Here is a 21,975-nt window from a genome sequence, read left to right on the forward strand (position 1 = left end):
GCCTTCGGACAAAAATAAGAAGACGATGAATAATAAAAACAAAAGAAAACATTTAATCACACCGAACTTACAATTTCGCATAACATTTTAATTGTAGGTAATAATACTAGGCACAATAAACATTATTCGATACCTACATTATTAGCAATTTATCTCACTTCCCATTTACTGTATATTATAATAAGATCCATGATGAACATTCGGCCAGCGAGGGACAGAAGTAGGTAGGTGTGCATCTTTCTATACAGATATGTTTTATACTGACCTCAGTATAGAACATATCCACCATAACCACATTTGAAAAATTGTACAAAAATTGATTTTAAGTATTTGAGACGATTCGTCTTTGGTAAATCCAATGGGTATAATGTCTCGTTGTTCTATGTAAATAGAAAATTTTCTTTTTTTTTTTTTTTAATAGCCTAGTTTGTGTCCCAAATAGAAAATAAAATATAAATATTATTTTAACAAAATCCATTGAATGTTATATTATCCGTAAAAAATCAGGCACCAGGTACTAACGTGAAGCGCGAAATCTGAATTCCTCTTTAGACATTGTTTATGATTTTGCACTATAACAGCGATAATAACTTAACTAGAATGTAATTTAAATGTGTTAAAACAAAAATTTCATATGAGAATGGGATTTTAAAACAGGCTTGTTTGTCATAATTGAATCATAAGAATTGTCTATTACACTAAACTATCACAAGTTGACGAAACGCGTCTTGTATCTATTATGGCTCCTATACACGATGGGCCAACGCCGGTCACTCCAAGGGACGCATTTATGCGTTAGAGGGAGCAAGTGATATTGCTATCTCATTCTACCGCATGGCTGCGTCCCTTGGAGTGGCCGGCGCTGGCCCATCGTGTAGAGGAGCCATTACAAACTCGATACAAAAGACCAAATTCACTCAGTACATTCCTTAAATTTTATTTCTTGACTTATACTTTACAGCTAACCTGTAGACCAGCGGTCGGTAACCTTTTAGCAGCCAAGGGCCACATAGTAGTTAACGGAGGTGACGCGGGCCATACTTTGTTAATATTTATGACTTTATGAGACATTGTCGTTTGTCACTATTACATACAAAATAGCCAAGGCGGCACTCGGGCCGCAAGTAACAGGTTCACGAGCCGCATGCGGCCCGCGGGCCGCAGGTTGCCGACCGCTGGTGTAGACCAATCAACGAAGTCTAGTCTGAAAATAGTTCTCCCTACATATTAGCTAATTGAGCTAATTTGCAAGATAATGGAACTTCATTGATTGGCATAGAATATCACCACCACCGCCCGATAATGTTAGCGTAATTGTTGTTAGTATGTAGGTATTATCTCTAACGTACCAAATATACAAATATTACTTGCGTTGGACCATGCCAATAAAGTATACTATTAACATCCTAAAAGTATATGTATGGTTTTGAGAAATAAAATCATTTAGCAATTAAATTATCATAAAATAAAAATTTTCCTGCTTATCTACTGATAAAGCAACTCCAATATTAGAAATGTATTATTACATTTTATTTTCGTTCGTTACGAATTTAGGTAATTTAAATCTTAAATAAAAACTGTTACTGTATTTGATCATATGGGCCAACACTGAGCCTAGAACCTTCCCTTCTGTAAAGTTGACTAAGAAAATGTTGACATTGTTTATTATAGGTACCTACTCGGTCATAATCAATGCTGAAAAATATCCTTCGACTTTTTCGAAACACAATTCACAAACCTAAAGGTTCCGTCACACAGGCGCGTTTTCCCGGCGGGGCGTGAGCGTTTTATATGTAAAAGCGGGGCGCCCTGCTCACGCGCCGCCCGCAAAACGCGCCTGTGTGACGGAGCCTTAAGTTATCGACGACGGCACAAATTTTATCACCAACTTATAAGCAACCCGTTTTTCGAGAGAAACAGAAGCTCGATAGCTTACTGACAAATGAGAGAACACAATTTCACACAAACTAAGGATATTTTTACATCTCATAGATTAGCTCCACTTTTTCATCAACATACATCGACACAAATGACTGACCATTTATAACCTTTACTGCATGGACATAAGACCTATCATTGATCAGTCAAGTGTTACTCATCTATAAATGTCCATGGCCGTGTCCAAAGCCATTTGGCGGGAGCTGCGGCCTCTGGTCGTTGTTATTGCTCTCTTCTTCGACGCCGTTGCCGTTCGTGTTTCGGTTCTCGAGCTGGTCCTGCCACATGGAGGCGTAGACGCCGCCTTGTGCTAAGAGGGCTTCGTGGCTGTGAAAGAAATTTATAAGTTAACTGGATCAAAATTAGAGATGCAACGGATAGTTGTTTGTCCGGATACCGGATATTCGGCCTGCCCATCGGCCGAATATTCGGTATCTGGCCGGCCGAATATTCGGCCGAACTATACCTACATTTCGGTTTTTCAGGTGCGCATTGTGCAGATTTTGGCCTGTTTCGTAGTGAACGTTAGCGCAGACTCATTTCTAGGTTCGAAATAGTGCGTGTGCAAGTTTGTGGAATGATTAAATTGTTTTAAAATAATAATGAGTACGATTATGACAGGACTGTTTCTTAAATCCAATTTTGTTTACTCCGAAATCAAGCAATGTTACTATCCGGTATCCGGCCGGATAGTACGTCACTATTTTGTATCCGGCCGGATATTAACATAATGGCCGGATACCGGATAGTAACCGAATATCCGGTGCATCTCTCTCATCAAGATAAGATAAGACTTTTTTACATTTGATTTTTCGGAATGAAATTGCCACAGTCTCATCTGGGACTAGGTCACTCCGTTACTTCTTCACTCTTGATAATATTAGCACAATCGGATTAGGTCTAACCTCGAAATCTCTAGAAGAGTCCTAAAATTTGGTATGTATGTTAATTAAAGGTCTCTTTTCCATCTCCACACTATTTGACATTTGGGGACCCCGAGGAATCGCAGCCATCTTGGAAAATATGTACCATTCTGGAGAAATTTGCGTTTTACTCTAAATCTACGACCTCTATGAAAATATGGTGTAAGGCAACATTAAAGCTTATTAAATTCTACACAAAAATGTCCTGTGTATCTTTGCGGAAAAATACAACTTGTTATAGAAAATAATTACTGAATCCAGATTTAGCGCTTATACCCCTTTCAGGCGCATGAAGAAAAAATAGAGTATTCGGCGTTAATACTCACTTTCCTCTCTCTATGATTTCTCCCTCCTTGAGGACTAGGATCTCGTCCGCGTGGATGATGGTGGATAATCTGTGGGCGATGATGAGCGTCGTTCTGTTGGCGCAGACACGCGCTAGAGCCGCCTGTAACATCATCAGTATTATTGAATCATAAAACATAAGTCATTTACATATTTCGAGATATACTAACATACAAACATACAGAAGTAGCATTATAAGCTTTAAATATATGTATAAACATATTGTTTACCACGAAATGGGCTCGCCTCAGCATAATGCCGACCCGAGAGTCGGTAGTTTTATTGAATGTATTAATGGTGTTACCTTAACAACATTGATTGATCAAGTAAACATAACAATCATATCATAATATGTGACGTTCCAAGGAAAAAGGTACATTATGTCGGCTGGCGCTTACGTTGCATAACACTGCAATAGTATTGGAGCGGTGATAATAATAGCGTAAGTGCCATTCGCCATAAGGTACCTTTACCCGTGGGACGTCACATATATGTAATGGCTCGGTTTACCTACCTGAATATTCCTTTCAGTATTGGTATCCAGTGCGGACGTGGCCTCGTCTAGCAGGACGATTGCAGGATCTTTCAGGATTGTTCTAGCTATAGCTATCCTCTGCTTTTCTCCTCCACTTAGTCTCAGACCTCTCTCTCCAACCTGAGGGTCAAATAATAGGATTTAAGTTTCCAAGTCTGGAGTATCCCACCAGTATGGTACGATCCCTTTATGTAGCGAGTATGGAGATTCAATTTACCTGCGTATCATATGCATCTGGGAACGTGAGTATCCTATCGTGGATATCAGCGTTCTTGGCTGCCGAGATGACATCTGCCGACGGAGCTTTCAGGTTCCCGTACTGGATGTTGTACCTGAAAAAATAATATAATGTGCTCATCATGCGACAGCGCTATAAAATAATATGCAATAGCGCTATATAAAGTGGCAATGTTATTATAGTGGCAATGTTGTGTCACTCTGGGAAAAGTCTTATGTCACTATGTGCATGAACTTTAGGGGGCAGTATAGGAGCCGTCAGATGTGGCGCGAGGCGTAAACGTGTCGTTTATGCTTCCGATGTAGCCCACAAGATGGTAGAACCTACTAAGCACAAGGACACGTACCGACGAGAACGGTCTACCGTTCTACCTACCTACCATCTATGGTAGCACTTGCTTTGGCAATGTACATGTGCACATATGATTCCAATTCAGGCTACAAGATGGCAGACCCTCCAACGCGCAACCCTAAATGGCATAACAATCCCGTGTGGTGACTGCAGTCTGTACTAACCGGACCGTGTTGTTGAACAGCACCGTGTCCTGCGGCACCACGCCGATGTTGGCGCGCAGCGAGGCCTGCGTCACCGTTCGCACGTCCTGCCCGTCCACGAGCACGGCGCCCTCGTTCACGTCGTAGAAACGGAACAGGAGGCGCATCACTGTCGATTTGCCGGCGCCGCTGGGGCCAACCTGAAAGGATTAGATTTAGATTTCTTTCTTTCAAGTTGAAAATTACTTACACTATAAATTTGCTACATTCGTCAATATCAGTGCGCAATCTAATTGACCAAGGGACTTTAGAGCTCTTGCCCACTGACGTCCAGTTTTTTGCGGTTACGGTTTTTCTGTAGGATCCAGTTTTCTGTAGTATGCGTGCAGAATCCCGCAAACAGAATGCTCGTGTGAACGTTACTATATTAGCACATATACTACTAAAACGGTATCCTGCAGAAAACCGTATCGTAAAAAATTGGACGTCAGTGGGAAAGAGCTTTTAAATTACTGCCATTTATTCTGATTCCCAGGACGCGAATTCGGAGATCCGTGGGGCGGTTAGAGTATAGATTGAAGGCAATCGGACCATGTACAGTCACTGCAGAATAATACTTATAACTTTAAAAAAGCTGTTCCATTTCATAATGTTCTAAGAATGTTAAAGTGACGCTCTTTAAAGCATATTGTCAGACCTTTTACACCTGCAGCCTGTGGGTTAACTACACGCAGAAGGCGCTCAGGGCCCTTAGAGTCCAGTACAAAACAATGGTTTTAGGATGCTGTTGGGGTTGCCGCGATTTTGTAGTGCATCGCAGATGTTTACGGGTCATTCCAGGTGATTTCAACAAATCGAGTGTGCCGCATGATTTTTGATTTGAATAAAAAAAATTGAGGATATACTTCATGGTGGCAGAAGTGCTGATCCACCACCAGTTTTTTTTTTATCTTTTAATTTCCAAGTTTTGCCCATTCGAAGTTAACAGTGGGGTTAAATTCCAACTTGTACAAAATCAGACCTAACTTTTTTTCTATAAAAGGTAACGAAATAATTATTACTTTTTTTGATTAGGTAAGAAATGTGGATATTATACTGTATGACAAAATTTATCTGAATTAACTACAAAAAAAATGGTGACCACCCGAAGTGTATACCTAATTGGTCAATTATTGCAATTTTAAATTGGTTCTTGTGCCAACCCTGGTGCATATCAAATATTACTTTTTTCTGAAATATAAAGTACTTGCCGTGTTCATCTTGTAAAATTAATATAATTGTGTTAGATCAATTACTTCTAATAGAAAAATATAAGTGAAAATTGAGAAATTCGAAAAATGCTCGTGTTTGACTCTAAAAAAATCCATGTGGAAGATAAAATAAAAATTTGATTTTAGTCAGCAAATATAGCTGATATCTTCGTTAATTAGATTTAGAAAAAAAAGTTTTGTTATTTTGCCTATTTTTTGAAATATGATTTTTTTAACATGCTACTTTTTACAACTATCGATACAAAATGTTTTATATTATAAATTAATAAAAATGGGACGGTAATTGGTCATACGGATATTATTTACGTTTTTTATGTTCAAATATTTTTTTTGACATGGCAATAATTTCATTTCTAAATTTAATGAGGGTAGAAATTCGACAATGCACTGTTACCTGACAAGGATTGTGAATCACTTGCGAATGTTTCTTAATTTAGCCGTGTAGTGAATAACCGACGCCTCCTGACTTGTTAACAAGCTTTATTTGCATGTTACATGGCTAATTTACGAACATAAGTAAACGGCCCAATAATCCTTATCGAAGTTCTATAGGAAATCGTATTTATCTAGGAGATAATGAAGTGGTGCAAACTCTTTGTAGTAAGTGCTTGTGTTATTAATAGTTGACTGTTCAAATTCATGGGACCAAGTTCTTTTTCGTCTCAAAATCAGATGTCGAAGAAGCTGAGGTATATCTATCAGAGCGATTTAAAAATATAAGGACCATAAAAAATACACGTTCTTATCATAGCTTCGTTCCCATTTCTCAAAATGAATTAAAAGTGAGACGTTATTCAACTTCAGAAAATTTTGAAGTAAAAGGTTTGCAAATGATTTTTTTTGTATAAATATATAAAGTAAATTTCAATCGTCTGGATTTTATATATATTTTTCCATCGAATTCATTCATATTTATAAGTTTAAGGTCATATGTATTTTAATCTGCATAAATACAACAAGAGCGAAAATGTATGAGACGAGCAGTTAAAAAAATCATATTTCAAAAAATAGGCAAAATAACAAAACTTTTTTTTCTAAATCTAACTAACGAAATTATCAGCTATATTTTCTGACTACAATCAAATTTTTATTTTCTCTTCCACATGGATTTTTTTAGAGTCAAACACGAGCATTTTTCGAGTTTCTCAATTTTCACTTACAATTTTCTATTAGAAGTAATTGATCTAACACAATTATATTTATTTTACAAGATGAACACGGCAAGTACATTATATTTCAGAAAAAAGTAATATTTGATACGCACCAGGGTTGGCACAAGAACCATTTTAAAATTGCAATAATTGACCAATTAGGTGTACACTTCGGGTGGTCACCATTTTTTTTGTAGTTAATTCAGATAAATTATGTCATACAGTATAATATCCACATTTCTTACGTAATCAAAAAAAGTAATAATTATTTCGTTACCTTTTATAGAAAAAAAGTTAGGTCTGATTTTGTACAAGCAAGAATTTGACCCCACTGCTAACTTCGAATGGGCAAAACTTGGAAATTAAAATATAAAAAAAAAACTGGTGGTGGTTCAGCACTTCTGCCACCATGAAATATATCCTCAATTTTTTTTATGCAAATCAAAAATCATGCGGCACACTTTTTAATTCAAATTTGTTGAAATCACATGGAATGACCCTTACTGATTCTCACACGGACAGCTTCGCCGCTATTTTGCGCAAAAGAGTGGCATACTTAGTGAAGAGGTCGAGTGGCAGCCCAAACAGCATACTGAACACCATTGTAGAGAGATGGCAGGGGCGCTTCCAGGAGCTCTGGAACCGTTTGCATTGCTCACTAGGTTATGTATGATTGTGTTTTGTCTGTGATAATAGTTATGTGTGTATTAATTAATTGTACTAAAGCTAGCTCTAAGTTATTTTTTGTTACTAACAACTATGGACATAAATTATTCCGAAATAAATTATTTGAATTGAATTGAATTGAATAATACATGGTGCCTAATTATTCATTTCTCTGAAGCTCAAATATCGGTACAGAACACAAAACGCAACGAAAACTTTTCACTCCTAAAAGTGGATACATACCAAAAAGACTGACTTACCAAGACCTCAGTTTTGTCATCAGCCATTTCAAACGTAACATTATTCAGAATAAACCTCTCAGACGAATTGGACAATGTAGAACCTTGATTCCACCGCGGCATACAAGTAGCTTAGTCTCGTCTCGTCTTTCTCCATGTCTACGATGTTCTTTGGAGTAAAATCTGACTTACCAAAGCCACAGTGCTTCCTGGAGCCACCTTGAACGTAACATTCTTCAACACAAGCCTCTCGGGCCCGTATCCAAACGAAACATGTTTAAACTCGACGCCGCCCCGCCGAACTAGTAGCTCAGGAGCGCCGGGCGCGTCCACGACGTCTGAATCCACTCGAAGCAGGTCGAACATGTTCTCCATGTCGACGAAGTTCTTTTGGATTGCTCTGCAATCAACAAATATATTTAATTCTTGAACCTGCTCAAAATTTTTCACGAGAATCGGTTGAGGAATGCGACCGGACGACGAGAATATCTGGACCCCTTCGAACACGTACGTAACCGGAGTTTGGAAAACTGGTTTTGATCGAAGCTTATTTTTACTTCTCCGTAACTGGCCTCGGTCACATACTCGTACGTAACCAGCTTCGCTCAAGCACTAATTTTACTTCAACGTAACTTGCCTACACATGCTGCACATCAAAACTATGAAAAACGCTGGGGTGCCCATCAAATCTGGAGTCCGTTGGACTGTTTCTTTTAATCATAATGTATAATGTAGGGTTGGTCTCCAATAGATAATTTGAAATTCGCGCCATTTTCTACTGACAAGTTGGTTGTGTTTGAGTAGGTATATCCTCCTAAGACCCAAGGTCCCACCTATAGTACTTATTCAGTTCAATGAAATTTAAATCATATTCGATTGGAACAGAGTTGCTTTTCCTTTGTCTCGTTCAGATTTTGAACAACGCAAAATCAACTCTATATCCTACATTGTGGGTTCAAATTTCTGTAGCAAATATTGCATTTTTCATTTGTATGGCTGGGCCTTAGGAGGATATGTATTCCCTTAACATCAACACATTGGATTTTGTCTTAACTACGCTGTTGTTACGGCTAGGCTTACCAGCACAGACAAGACATCCTCCAGACTAAGCATAGTAGCGCTACCACCTCTGCCACAAATACGGTAGTTTTACTCCATTTTCAAGTCAAAGTGTCTTTGTGTGACGTCCGTGTCTTTGAACGGACCAATCACGCCACGGGACTCGCTCACCTCGTCCCCTGCACCCCAGTATTTTTGTATTTTTGGCAGCATATTTGAAATAATTACTTTAAACTCCGTCTAGAGGATTCCTAGTCTATGCTTACCTGTAATAAGTCCCGAACCAGTTGAGCGGTATATACAGCTGAATGATATAAGAAGCGAAGAGCACGTAGTCACCGACCGTCAGCACTTTAGTGTTGACCACCATGGATATACAAAGCAGGGACCCCGTTAACAGACCTGGATAATACAAGTAGTAATATTAGAGGTAGTGTACATACAGCAACAGTCTTAACAGTACACTGGCGTTAAAAAGTGCATGAACATGTTTCAACCGTAATATTAAGGCATTACGGTCGACATCTATCCATGCACTTTTGAACGCCACCGTAGATCGATGGACCTTATTACAAAAGGCATAAGGTCCAGGTCCACCGATGTACAGTCAGTGAGGGCGATGGTATCCCGTGAATCCAATACACTGTAACTTTATACACTGCAACTGCAGATACAGTGTATTGGATTCACAGGGTAACTTATCTCCTACTTCAAAACTATTAAAGTTGAATCGATTTTTCTATCTTAACCCTTTTCCAGGCAGCACCAATTTACAAGGTTTTCCCTAAAAATCCAAATATATTCCAATTAATCCAGCTTTGATGATTCATTTGAAGAAAAGCCACATTTCTCGAAAGTCCAATCTAATTTGAACCTTAAATCGTAATGCTAAAGTTAAAATTGTATTAGTGCGTATGTGGTCGAGAATCGTACTATGATTAGAAAAAGGTTAAAATTCAAGATAACTTTAATCACAATTTTGACTAAAAATTCCTGTCTACATAGGATAAAAGCAGTGGTTCGTATTATTAATGTATAAAATATACGATCTAATACCTCCACTAATGATGATATTTTGCACCGTATTCAAGATGTTCAATGTCAATAAATTCCTGAATTCTTCTTTCTGAAATAAAAGTAAAAAGAAACATTTTAAATATATTGTCAAGTCGTAAGCTATATGTATGTGTTGTTGATATCACACTATAGAGAGGTCACGCATACAACAACACGACATGTCAGGACATCAAACTGAGAGCGCAATATTAAATTTGGAATTTTAATAATTTTTCATTATACTATTTCACCTATGTGTAATTTCAATAGCCGAGTCCACACATAGCGAACATACGCGCGAGGCAATTTCGTCGCATACAAAACGGCCAGTGTAGCCGTGCCCCGCGCGCGTCGCCTCGCTCGCTCTCGGACTCGGCTATTCATTACATTCGCCTCTCTCTAAGTAAATCGCAAGACCCACAATTCATCAACAATATTTAAGAGCTATGCTCATGTCGGTGGAGTAATCGCCACTCTTCTTTTTGCTGGGCCAGCCTTTTAACTCCCTCGTACAACACGACAGAAACTCTATTATTTGGCTGAGATATGTGAGCTTGGGCCTTCCTCTGTGTCTTTTCTCCTCAATCTTGCCCTTCAGGGCCGTGTTGCATAATAAACTACAATTAATATTACAAGCGGAACTCCTTTTCTAATAAATGAAATTAGAAAAGGAGTTCCGCTTGTAATATTAGTTGTAGTTTATTATGCAACATGGCCCAGGATGTTTAAAAAACCATCTTGCCCCTTCTGTTAGCTTGCCCATTAGTTACTGACCTGATAATTAAGAATAGCGTCCCGATAGCTCATAACTTCATACGACTCGGCGCCATAGTACTTGACAGTTTCGTAATTGAGTAGAGAATCCACCGATTTGGCCTTTTGTTCGTTGTCGGCGAGATTCATGCGACGTTGGTACTTTGTCCGCCATTCCGTTACCCAGATTGTTGCAACTGAAAACAGATTGTTATTGTGTGATTTGATAAGTGATAGATAGAAATGTCAAACGTGTCACAAAGGGAGACTTCCAATGATGACCACGACCGCTCTGTCAAGAGTGTCCCGATCAAGAAGAAGATAGAAATGTACTCTTTTGATTCCGTGAATGTGTCTAAAAGATGGCGCTCTGCGGCTCCGTATATCATGCGGTAACTCTGGTTGATAAAATTAACGGACCGGTGACCACGAAAGATACACAAAACTACTTTATTAACAGATACGAGGTTTTGTTAGTTACGACCTTGTAAATTGTCGTGGTTACGAACACGATGAGTCCAAACAAGGCATAAAACACATTGCCACAAAATACACGACAGCCAAAACTAATTACAGATGTAGGACAGTATTTTCCATTGTATTTTCACGGAAAAGTACGAACGTGTCTTGCTATTTCACTCAGTCTCGTCTCGGTAAAATGGTGTATAAATGCTTTTAGTCTATGGTACAGTTACTTACATATGTAAAGCCCCATCGTCACAAACACGATAAGTCCGAACCAGGCATTAAATATCGTGACAAAATACACGATAGCTATGACTATATCCACAATGGTCGGTGTGATTTGGAACAATATGTAGGATAGAAGATTGTCTATGGAATCTGTGCCTCGGTCCATGACTCGCAGTACTTCGCCGGTCTTTCGGGATAAGTGCCAGCGGAGAGGTAGGCTGTGAAGATGCCTGAATAATTCCAACTGAAAAAAAAAACAAGGTATAATATTATGGCATATATGTAGGCCGTTATAAAGGGAGTGGGTAGTGATAGTGATTGTTGAAGTCCGAGCATAGTGAGAGATTCAACACGACTAAGGTATTATTTCTGACCTTACATCATTGTAAAATGGTGTAAAAATGTTTTATCAATAACCGTTTACAGCGCTCGAGTCTCGTAATAACTACCTACAAATGGCAAATAGTAGGATAAACTACTCAGTAGTTTGCACTGAAATGTATTAATTCTTAGCATCTTTTTACGAAAGTTATCACTACTGCCTTAAAATAAGATTGAAAGTGCCAACCACTAGTGGGGTGCCAAGAAAAAAAAAACCATATCACCGTAAAATTGTAAAAACTCGTCAGTTTACAATCTCGCTACTTAAATTAGAAACTGACGGTAGGAAGATACGTTACCCTACCCTAAATTAAATGTAACGGATGCACAATCGTACGATGTCATATACATACATATATATATTATCTACCTACATACATATTTACCATCCATAATTAAAAATGTTATAATCACCTGTAACTCCCTAGTGGTGTACTGTTGCACCCGAATCCACAAGAACGTCCTGAGGTTATTGATGAAGCCCATACCGCCCGTGCCACCGCCTTGCAGGAACTTGAAGAACACGTAGATAAGCACTAGGTCCCATCGGAATAGAATCGGCGGTATTGATATACTATCCACTGCAAAAAATTGACAAAACTTAATTTAAGATTTTTACAAACAACAGGCACAAACACATCATTATCATCATCATCAGGCTATATTAGTCCACTGCTGGACATAGCCCTAGCTCCCCTAAAGAGCGCCAAAGCGCCCTGTCTTCAGCTTGCCGCATCCAGCATCTGCCTGCAGTCTTTTGCAGATCGTCATCCCACCTGGTCGGAGGGCTTCCTACACTACGTTTGCCGAGTCGCGGTCTCCACTCAAGAACACGTTTACCCCAGCGGTTGTCGGTTCTCCGTGAGATATGGCCAGCCTACTGCCACTTCAGCTTGCTAATTCTTTGAGCTATGTCGGTAACTTTGGTTTTTCTTTCGAATATTCGTTACGAATCCGTACGTACGTACGTATCTAACGTAGTTTTTCCATTCGAACAGTACACGAACCAGGCATTCCTTTTTCTATAAATCATCATAGTACAGCATTTGCTAGGTGGAATGTCACAATCTAATGTAATGACAATTTCAAATGGACAATTTTCCACGACATCGTTGTCATGAAATGAAGTTTTAAGTAGCTACAGGTATGTATGTGTAAGCCAAATTTGGATACCTCGACTCGATAGACGGTTTTACTTTTGTGATTTAGATTTGAGCTAAATTAGTAATATGATAGTGTAATATTCAGCAAAGAAAATAACAAAAGAAATTAACTGGTAGCTGAATGACACACGAAGGTCACATCATTCCTCTCTGTAGCAGCCTGTACAGTAAACAGTAATAAAAGCGTACTCATTGTACTCACCTATATATTTACTGTAAATAGGCACAAATAGATTGATCACACGGCCAGAGATGAGCAGAAGGATGCAGATGAGCACATTAAATTGCAACAGACAACTCTTCTTCGGCCACAAGTACGGCATGAGAGTGCGAAGCTTGCTGAATACATTGCGGAATGTGGACTGGTTCTCGACCTGAAATATATTTTTTTAATTTATTTCTAACATACACAATAAACAAATTTTACAGGCTTAATTGAAATTTCGCCAAACTGCAGAACTGTCGGCGAATTTACACACTTATAGTTCGTTTTTTAAGCATCAGAAAAAAGGTAAGAAATCTTGACGTGTCTTTTTATTGAAAAACACTTTTGAAAAATAAGGCACGGCAAATATGTAACAATTATGAATCATATACGATTATTTACATTCTTTTGCTTTTATAAGTAATAGTTACTGTCTTACTGATTATTAAAAATAAAAAGCGTTTTTTCAATTAAAAGACACGTCAAGATCACGTAGTCTATTTCTAATGCTAAAAAAAACGATCTATAATAACTCCTATTAAAAGCTTTTTCTGAGTTTAGCCCATTTCATATGTTTTAAGGTGAGTCTATATATGAAATTTACACGAAAGGAGCTTCAGTGGGCAGAAAATAAAAATATGAATTTAAAAAAAGTGTTATAAAAAATATCTCACAGGTGGAGAAGTGTAGTAAAAATGTTCCATGCCCATTTCTTATCGTTTCAGTAAACAGTCTGGAAATATACATACATCTTAGTTAGTACCACAAAAAATATTACAAAAAAATCTGTTAGATTTGTATCGTAAATTAGGAAGCTGTATTGGTTTCTCAGACTGTTTACTCACCTTATTTTTCCAAATTTTAAATATATCTCATAAAGCAACATGGGGGAAACAATAAATAACCTGATTAACATCTTTTTTGGAATCTCCTGATAATACTTTAATGTGATTTTGATATGGACATGACATCTTAACCTAAAACGTAAACTAAATAAAATAAACTGACAGTTGACATAATAACATCAATCAACTTTTTCTATAAAGTTCACAAATGGACTAGAAAACTCGTTGCATTTCTCATGTAGGTAATATTATACCTACATAATGGCTCTTGCACACTGTGCACTCTTGTGCAGGTTGTGATTGTGAACAAGAGTATAAAAGGGTCCACTAATTACCAGTTCGCCGGACGATAGCAGCCTGTCATTAAAACGTAAAAAATGACAGCTCCAAACAACTACAGGCTGGTATCGTCTGGCGAACTGGTAATCTGTGGGCCCCTTAACGCAGTGTCCAGCCGTATAAAAATGCAAGACACTCTTGAAGGCAACTAGCCCTATTACAGGATTTCTCAAACTTCAAAATCTTAATCAAAAGAAAGTGTGGTTATAGATACTTGTCGTTTGTCGCGAACGCTTTCGCATACCTACGGCACTTTGAGAACTCCTGCCCTATTACTTGCACTGCTGCGACGATTCGGCAAAACTTATATGGATATCAGTAGCGGCGCATCCATAAAAGCCGATTCCCTCCGGCTTGCCTGTTTTTGGACGTTTGAGCATTGTTGTAAAGGAAATATGTAAGCCAAATTAGCCCCGGCTTGCCTATGGATATGTTTGACGCGCCGCTACTGATGGATATAGGTAATTATTGGCATCTAGAAAACTTGAACCCAGTGGAAACTCTCCCTAATATTTCAAGGTATCAAGGTAACCTAATTATTACAGTAAGTACTCAGTCTAACTAAAGCCAACTTAAACTTACCCTAGGCGGGATGAGCCTTCGCTGGTCGTCTTCAGCCAGGTGCTCAAACTGGTGCATGATACCGGGCGCCTTCATTCCAAGAATAAACATGATCATGCATGACACGTATCGGCCCACGAACAGAGACATCTCCAAACGGTCTTGCAGACTGAAACGAACAAATATTACCAGACAGTATACAAAAAAAATGGAAACAGTAAATTTTATAGCATTTTTGCGGAGTGGTGTTAACGGAAATGGTATAGATAATTCTAACTGAAATGGTAGATTAAGGTTATTACTGTAATAATGCTAATTAATCATTAGGGTTGAAATCGTTTATACCAATTCCGTTAACACCACTCCGCTGCACCGAAAATACTATAAAATTTACGATGTCTGGATATTACAATGCGTATATGCTTTGAATGTGCTTCTTTTTAAGGACCACATACGACTTTCAATACGTGTGCGGAACAGCAAATTATTATTCGTGTTACGCGCATGGCGTATTTTTCTCGTGTTTTATAATATTGACACTCGTTTATAATTACTCTCAAACTTTAAGTCTTCTCATCCAAATGTTACAAAAATACAATCGTAAATATGTTCACATTTGGTCACCTAATCTCAACGTTATGAATTAAGTTTCTTAAAAGTGTCATATATAGTGCATATTAATTTTAAAGACTGGCTACGACAGCCAGACTGTAGAATTAACCATTTCATGAAACTGGGGCCGGTCGGCTTGGCAAAACTAGCTATATTGTTTTTCAATATTGTTTAAGCCATATAATCCATCACCACACCTTATAAAACAAAGTCCCCCGCCGCGTCTGTCTGTTTGTGTGTTTGTATATTCGCGATAAACTCAAAAAGTACTGAACGGATTTTCATGCGGATTTCACCTATCAATAGAGTGATTCTTGAGGAAGGTTTGTGTATAATTTGTTAAGGTTTACCCGTGCGAAGCCGGGTGGGTCGCTAGTAGTATAAAAGACTCTTAAAATCTTAGAAAGAGAACACAACTTACTTTTTCAAATGCCACCACCACCCCTCCTTATTCAAATTGAGGAAGGACAGATTCTCAGACACAAAGATCAGCGCCCAGAAGACCAGAAGCACAAACCCATGACCCCGCGGCGGGACGGATGGCAAAAGGAACCGCCTTTCCAACACAGCCAGGTATGCTGATAGTGGGAACATCACTATCGTTATTACCATTGCTAGAATCTGGAAAGGATGGTGTCACAAATTAGAATTAACCTCTAGCCGCCCATACGTCAAACCTTGCCAAGCAAAATTAAATTTTATTTTGTCAACACATAGTTCAAATTAGAATGGAACAGGAGACCTTTTTATAGGTCTCTAGGCGGCTAGAGGTTAACAGTAAATAGGTACAGTACAAGGAAACTATGATCTATAACAGTCCATGTTACGGCACCTTTCGTCTACGCGTGTTTAGGATTCTGCTCGCATTTTTCAGTACCATTGCATTTATTTTGCTCTATACGGCATGGCCGAGGTTTGAATTGATCCGACGATTTTAGTACCTATAACCCGCATTGCATACGAAGGGTTAAGAGAAATTTTGCTTTTTGTATTCAAAACGCCGGCGTAACATTACCTACCTACATTTTTTTTAATTGAAATTCTTGTTTGGGTATGGAGTTAATAAATAGAATAATAATATAGAATTTCCAGTAAATTATCGCCTTAATCGTATTTCCTCTAAACACATTAATTTGGCAAGATCGGTACCTACCTAAAGTTAATTATTTTATTCAGTAGACGGGAACTTAAGTAGGTATTAACGGGAAAGGAAAATAGCGGCTAATAAGTAATGTATAGGTACCTATACTTTTAACACCAAGATTTCAGATTATAATGATCATGAATGTATGAAAATAGTTATTATTTACTTAGTCATCATTATAATAATTTTACGGTTACTACGCACGCACCTAGGCTCACCGACACAAAACAGATAGGTACAGAAATCAACCTACATACAAAGCGCGCTCGAGCAACGCACACATAGACACTGCTCACGGACACGATATCTCGGACCAGTTGGGACCAGTGCGAGCGCGAGTGCCATCCGCTTGAGACACGCGTCTGTGAACTTTTTTGTGCAATAATGGAGAAACAAAACAAAAAGTTATTATAACTGTACAGTGGACGGTTGTTTAAATTCAACATTAAACGGTGAATTGTCGTTTTTTAAGCTACCAGTGGTTTCAGAGAGAATGCGTATGCGAATTTAATAAATTCGCATACGCATTGTACATGAGAATGCGAATTTATTACACTTAAAAATATAATAATCGTGTATTTCGCCAATCTCGGAATCATCGCAAGATATTTTCTGTGGCAAATTTGTAATATAACAATGACATTAAAATTAAAATACCTATTTGAGTTATTCATGTTATTATTAATTTATATTTCCATTCTTCCCGTTTCATCCTCAACAATAAATCAAACAACTAAATACTAGATACGATATGATAGATACGAGTGCCACTACCACGATAGTTTTTGTGCATAAGTCATAGTTCGCAACAATCGCAACCCTAGAGCGACCGCCGAGCGTAGGTATGAAAAGTAAAGTACATACATGTGATTGACTTCTGTACTTATCTATTTTGTGTCACCGACGTGAGGGACCTAAAAACGACGCAGTTTATTTGCGCCATTATTATAATAGGTATTTACGCCATTTACGGTGCTGTCTAGAGCTGACGCGAATGGATTGACTAAAGTTGAATAATAAATAGTTTATTAAACATGCGGGGAAATATTGTCATTAAGTTCGAAATAATAGGTCACGAAGCATCGTGTTACACGGGCTTCGTGCAAGCCAAGCGCGCCGGCAATAGATTTCCATACAACATTCCCGGCCTAGGTCAACAAAGTAACCTTGCCCGAACGTCTTGTGCAACGTACAACGTACATTAAAAGTTTGGATTATTATTGATTTTTGGCTATATTTCCACACATTTTAGGAGAAAGGCATTACAGTTACCATAGTACTTGTGGGCCTTGTGTTAAGATAATGCCTTCGCTTTCGGTCGGCAGTTCTCTATTTCCCTGTAGTAATGTAATATTTTATTTGAGTGATGTTTATTTATTTGTATCTTACCATATATCCATATATCTGCCCTCCTTTGAACACGAACGCTTGTAATAGGAACCTCGCCACCGCTAACACCGGCACAAATAGCGTAAAAAGTATCTGTACACAAAATAGTCGCGAGGATCGTACGTCCATAACCTCCGTCGCATATCTGAAAATAAATACATACATTTTATGTTTTAGGAACTACCTGAGCCGGTTAGTGTGGTGAATAATTTTGTGTTTCACTCGGGGGCAAATTTTGTTTAACCCTTGTGCTTTGAAACCCTCGCAACGCTCAAGATTCCATATTTTCAATTTTGGAATATTTCGCTTGCTTGGGTATCAATATTAACACGAGCGGTTAAACAAAAACTTTGCCTCCTTGTAAAACAAATAATTATTGTAAGCCCTGTACAAGCCGAAGTGGAATCCGAGAGTTTAAGATAGTCGCATGTCATTATCTTAGCGTAAAATCTGAACTAAAATTAAATACTTGAGAGCCTATCCTTTAAACAACTAGTCATACATACATAATAAAGTAGAGGTGTAGGTATGAAATCGAATCTATTATGTGCGCAAAACGCCCCTCGTATTGTTAGAAATAGTGAAATACTTACGTAATTGATGCGTCACGGGCAGAAGTACTTATGATATGATATGTTTATTTATTTAGACATCAAGCAATCGCTTTTGTTTGTTAAAAATGGCGGTTTAGTACCATCTTCCAATGTTAACTACTGACGAAAACCTAAAGCTTCTTTTTACGTAGAGCATTCAAAAATTCCGCGCCCGCTGCCTATGATGATATTCATAAATATAAACCGGACAAGTGCGAGTCGGACTCGCCCACCGAGGGTTCCGCACTTTTTAATATTTATTGTTATAGCGGCGACAAAAATACCTACATTATCTGTGAAAATTTCAACTGTCTAGCTATCACGGTTCATGAGATAAATACAGCCTGGTGACAGACAGACGGACAGTGGAGTCTTAGTAACAAGGTCCCTGTTGGGTATGGAACTCTAAAAAAGACAAATCTTCTTCTATCACCTTTATCAGATAATTCATAAATTAGATATACATATATTCATTTCCTTTGATATAAACTGGAATGCTGTAATGACGATTATGCGAAAAATATTGATAGCGCATGAACTTGAACCGGTATATCAATTTTACACGTCACTGAGATAAGAAATCGGATCGTAAATGTAATCTGTACACACGCCTTTAAAAAATCTGAGTGCGAGTGTACACTTTTGCACCTTACTCCTTTGTAATAAGGCGAAAAATGTAAACATATCTTTGACATCGACTCTACTAAAAGCAACACTCAACTGCCCAATAATCGTTCTTGCTTATAAGGTTTAACAATTGTCAATTAAATGTGTGGTTGAATGATAACTTTTCATTTGAAACAGATTCGGCAAACTCTGCAATTAGGCACTCAATAATCTGTGCAATCATGCACCCTAAATTCCCAAGTATAGTCGTTTTTAGGGTCCCGTACCCGAAGGGTAAAACGGGACCCTACTACTAAGACTCCGCTGTCCATCCGTCCGTCTGTCACCAGGCTGTTTCTCACGAACCGTGGTAGCTAGACAGTTGAAATTTTATAACAACAAATACTAAAAAGTACGGAACCCTCGGTGGGCGAGTCCGACTCTAATATAAACTACACTTTTGCGTTAGCACCCTCTTAAGTGACCCTCAAAGGACCTTACGTCTTTGGAATAAGGTTTACGTTTTACGAATTTTCAGTTGACCATTAACTGAATGTTGAACTTCTGTGTTTGTTTAGATTTTATCTGTGTAGGGTTATTGATTGCAAAAGATAAATCTTCCTACGTGACTTGTTAAAAGTAAATATATCTTATCATATAGTATAAACATCTTGACTATATATAAACTGATGTATGACATAACATCTTCATTCAGTAGGAGATAACTGTATGTATGGTCCGTCAGATAATTATTCAGCTATGTATAAATAGTATGCAATTATAAGACATGATAATGTTTGATAAGTTCTATTTCACACAATCATACTACAGTTTATTATAATAGGCTATTATAATATGTTAGTGAATGCCTTGTTAGGACAAGTGGATCAGTAATAATTGTTATTTAATTGTGTCAATTTAATTAATGTATTGTAGTATAAAGCACTAATAGTGCATCATCATTTAAAGAACTATTTAATATAGTAATTTGTCACTCTATATTCACTGATTTCTCTATCAGCATTAGGGAATGCAATAACCGGCCAAACTTCATAACTGGTTTCGATTACGGTTATGCCCAATAAATAACCGAATATCGGTTATAATCGGTCACGGTTATTTTCGAAGAAAATTATAAATTTACAATGAAGTAATTAAAAAAATACAAAAATCTTTATTTTAGTACCTACAGTATTAGGGAATGTGAGTAAAAGTTTTCGTTTTTTAATAAAACACACCAATATTCAATAAAAATAAGAGAAGTAAATTTGGTATATTTTAGTTATTAAAGTTCATGAATGACAAAAATTATAGTTACAGGCGTCACAGCCAAACAAGGCAGGATTTTGTAGCCATTAGATGATAAAAACATACAATCTAAGTCATAAATAAATAACTGAAAATAACCGTAACTGGTTATTCGAGTTTCCAATATTCAGTTATGAAATTTTGTCAAAATATTCGGTTATAACCAAATATTTCGGTTACGGTTATAACCAATTTGCATTCCCTAATCAGCATTTAGCTTAGATAGATAGATAATTTCTTTACTCATACCCACAACATACATGGCATTGAAAAGTACAAGATAAGAACATGCAAAACAACTTAATTACCAAAAACTTAACTATTACTATATTAAGCCATGTCTCATGGCACAGAAAAGGCGCTGGTTCAGCGTTGCTCATATTAATTTTGTAAAAACTTTTTCAAGCAACTTTTTCATCTAACCGCTAAAGGTTCATGGTCCTACCTTTACAACTAAATACTTCAATGTAATGTAAACCATTTTGCATTGGAACAGAGTTGCATTTATTTCGTTTTAATCATTTTCAAAACAAATTAAATTCAGCCATATTTCCTTCACCATTTCAACCGCAGATAAATAATTTATGATTTCAAATCATTTCTTGTCAAATAATTGTTATTCAAACTTGAATTAATCAAGCATGCCCTGTCACCAAGTTACTCAGAAGATTAATTAGCTTTATTAATTATTTCAAACAAAACTTACCTTTTATACATAATGATTTGTATTAAGCCGAAAACAAGTAGAAATCCACCAATGAACACTGCAGAAGCAGTTTCCATAAAACATTGGGAAATTCCATGGTCCACCCATATTTCCCCCAAAGTAACATTTGGAGGGCAGTAGTCCATCATGTTTCTGAAATAAATAAAAAAATATAGTGACGAGTCAATGTTATTTTATTACTAGTATTCATGTCAAAACTATTTTGGGAATTTCAGGATGTTTAAGTTTTACTCGATAGGATATTGTAATAATTTTTGGTCATTAATAAAGAACATTTGCTCTTGCACGTGTTTAGTAATATAAAACTAAAGAAAAACGTGGTTTCCTAATCATGTTATCCTAGTATTTTAAAATTTTGCTATATTTTTCCTACTATTAAAATATGGTAGGTGCAATAGCAGATTGCGTTTAACCTTAAGCAGATTAATGTAAATGAACTCTCAGCTTCTAATACTTTATTACGTTAAATATGAAACAGATTTTGGTTAAATATTTTGTTAATAAATAAAGAGACAAGCTTCGTGCCGGACAACATAAAACCAATGTTATTGTAAGAAAGTCCCAACGTAATACTTACAATAATATTTGACAAGCCGGGTCAACAGCGCGAATCTTTTCCTAAAGCGCGTGTGTAAAAAAATACTTAATCACGATTTCATTACGCATTCAATACGAACGAAACTAAAAATCGAATTGAAATTATTAGTGACATTTGACAATGTCAATCTGCTATATGCTTGG

At 37.3% G+C, this 21,975-nt stretch overlaps 1 protein-coding gene across 1 annotated transcript; it reads right to left on the reverse strand.

Annotated features, from left to right (window-relative positions):
- Positions 1-30: 30 nt before the first annotated feature.
- Positions 31-21,936, reverse strand: LOC134670163 (ATP-binding cassette sub-family B member 6). Its single transcript, XM_063527854.1, has 19 exons — positions 21,812-21,936; positions 21,214-21,366; positions 18,001-18,145; positions 15,889-16,088; positions 14,877-15,024; positions 13,108-13,279; positions 12,157-12,323; positions 11,368-11,605; positions 10,690-10,865; positions 9,916-9,985; positions 9,126-9,261; positions 7,993-8,200; positions 4,495-4,673; positions 3,959-4,073; positions 3,721-3,861; positions 3,188-3,309; positions 1,174-2,265; positions 891-961; positions 31-743 (listed from the first exon to the last, which is right to left on the reverse strand). The coding sequence occupies exons 2-17, from the start codon at positions 21,360-21,362 to the stop codon at positions 2,100-2,102; spliced, it is 2,532 nt and encodes an 843-aa protein (XP_063383924.1). The 5' UTR covers positions 21,363-21,366; positions 21,812-21,936; the 3' UTR covers positions 31-743; positions 891-961; positions 1,174-2,099.
- Between the last annotated feature and the right edge of the window lie 39 nt (positions 21,937-21,975).

Source organism: Cydia fagiglandana, chromosome 13, assembly GCF_963556715.1.
Source record: "Cydia fagiglandana chromosome 13, ilCydFagi1.1, whole genome shotgun sequence".
Classification (NCBI taxonomy): Eukaryota; Metazoa; Arthropoda; class Insecta; order Lepidoptera; family Tortricidae; genus Cydia; species Cydia fagiglandana.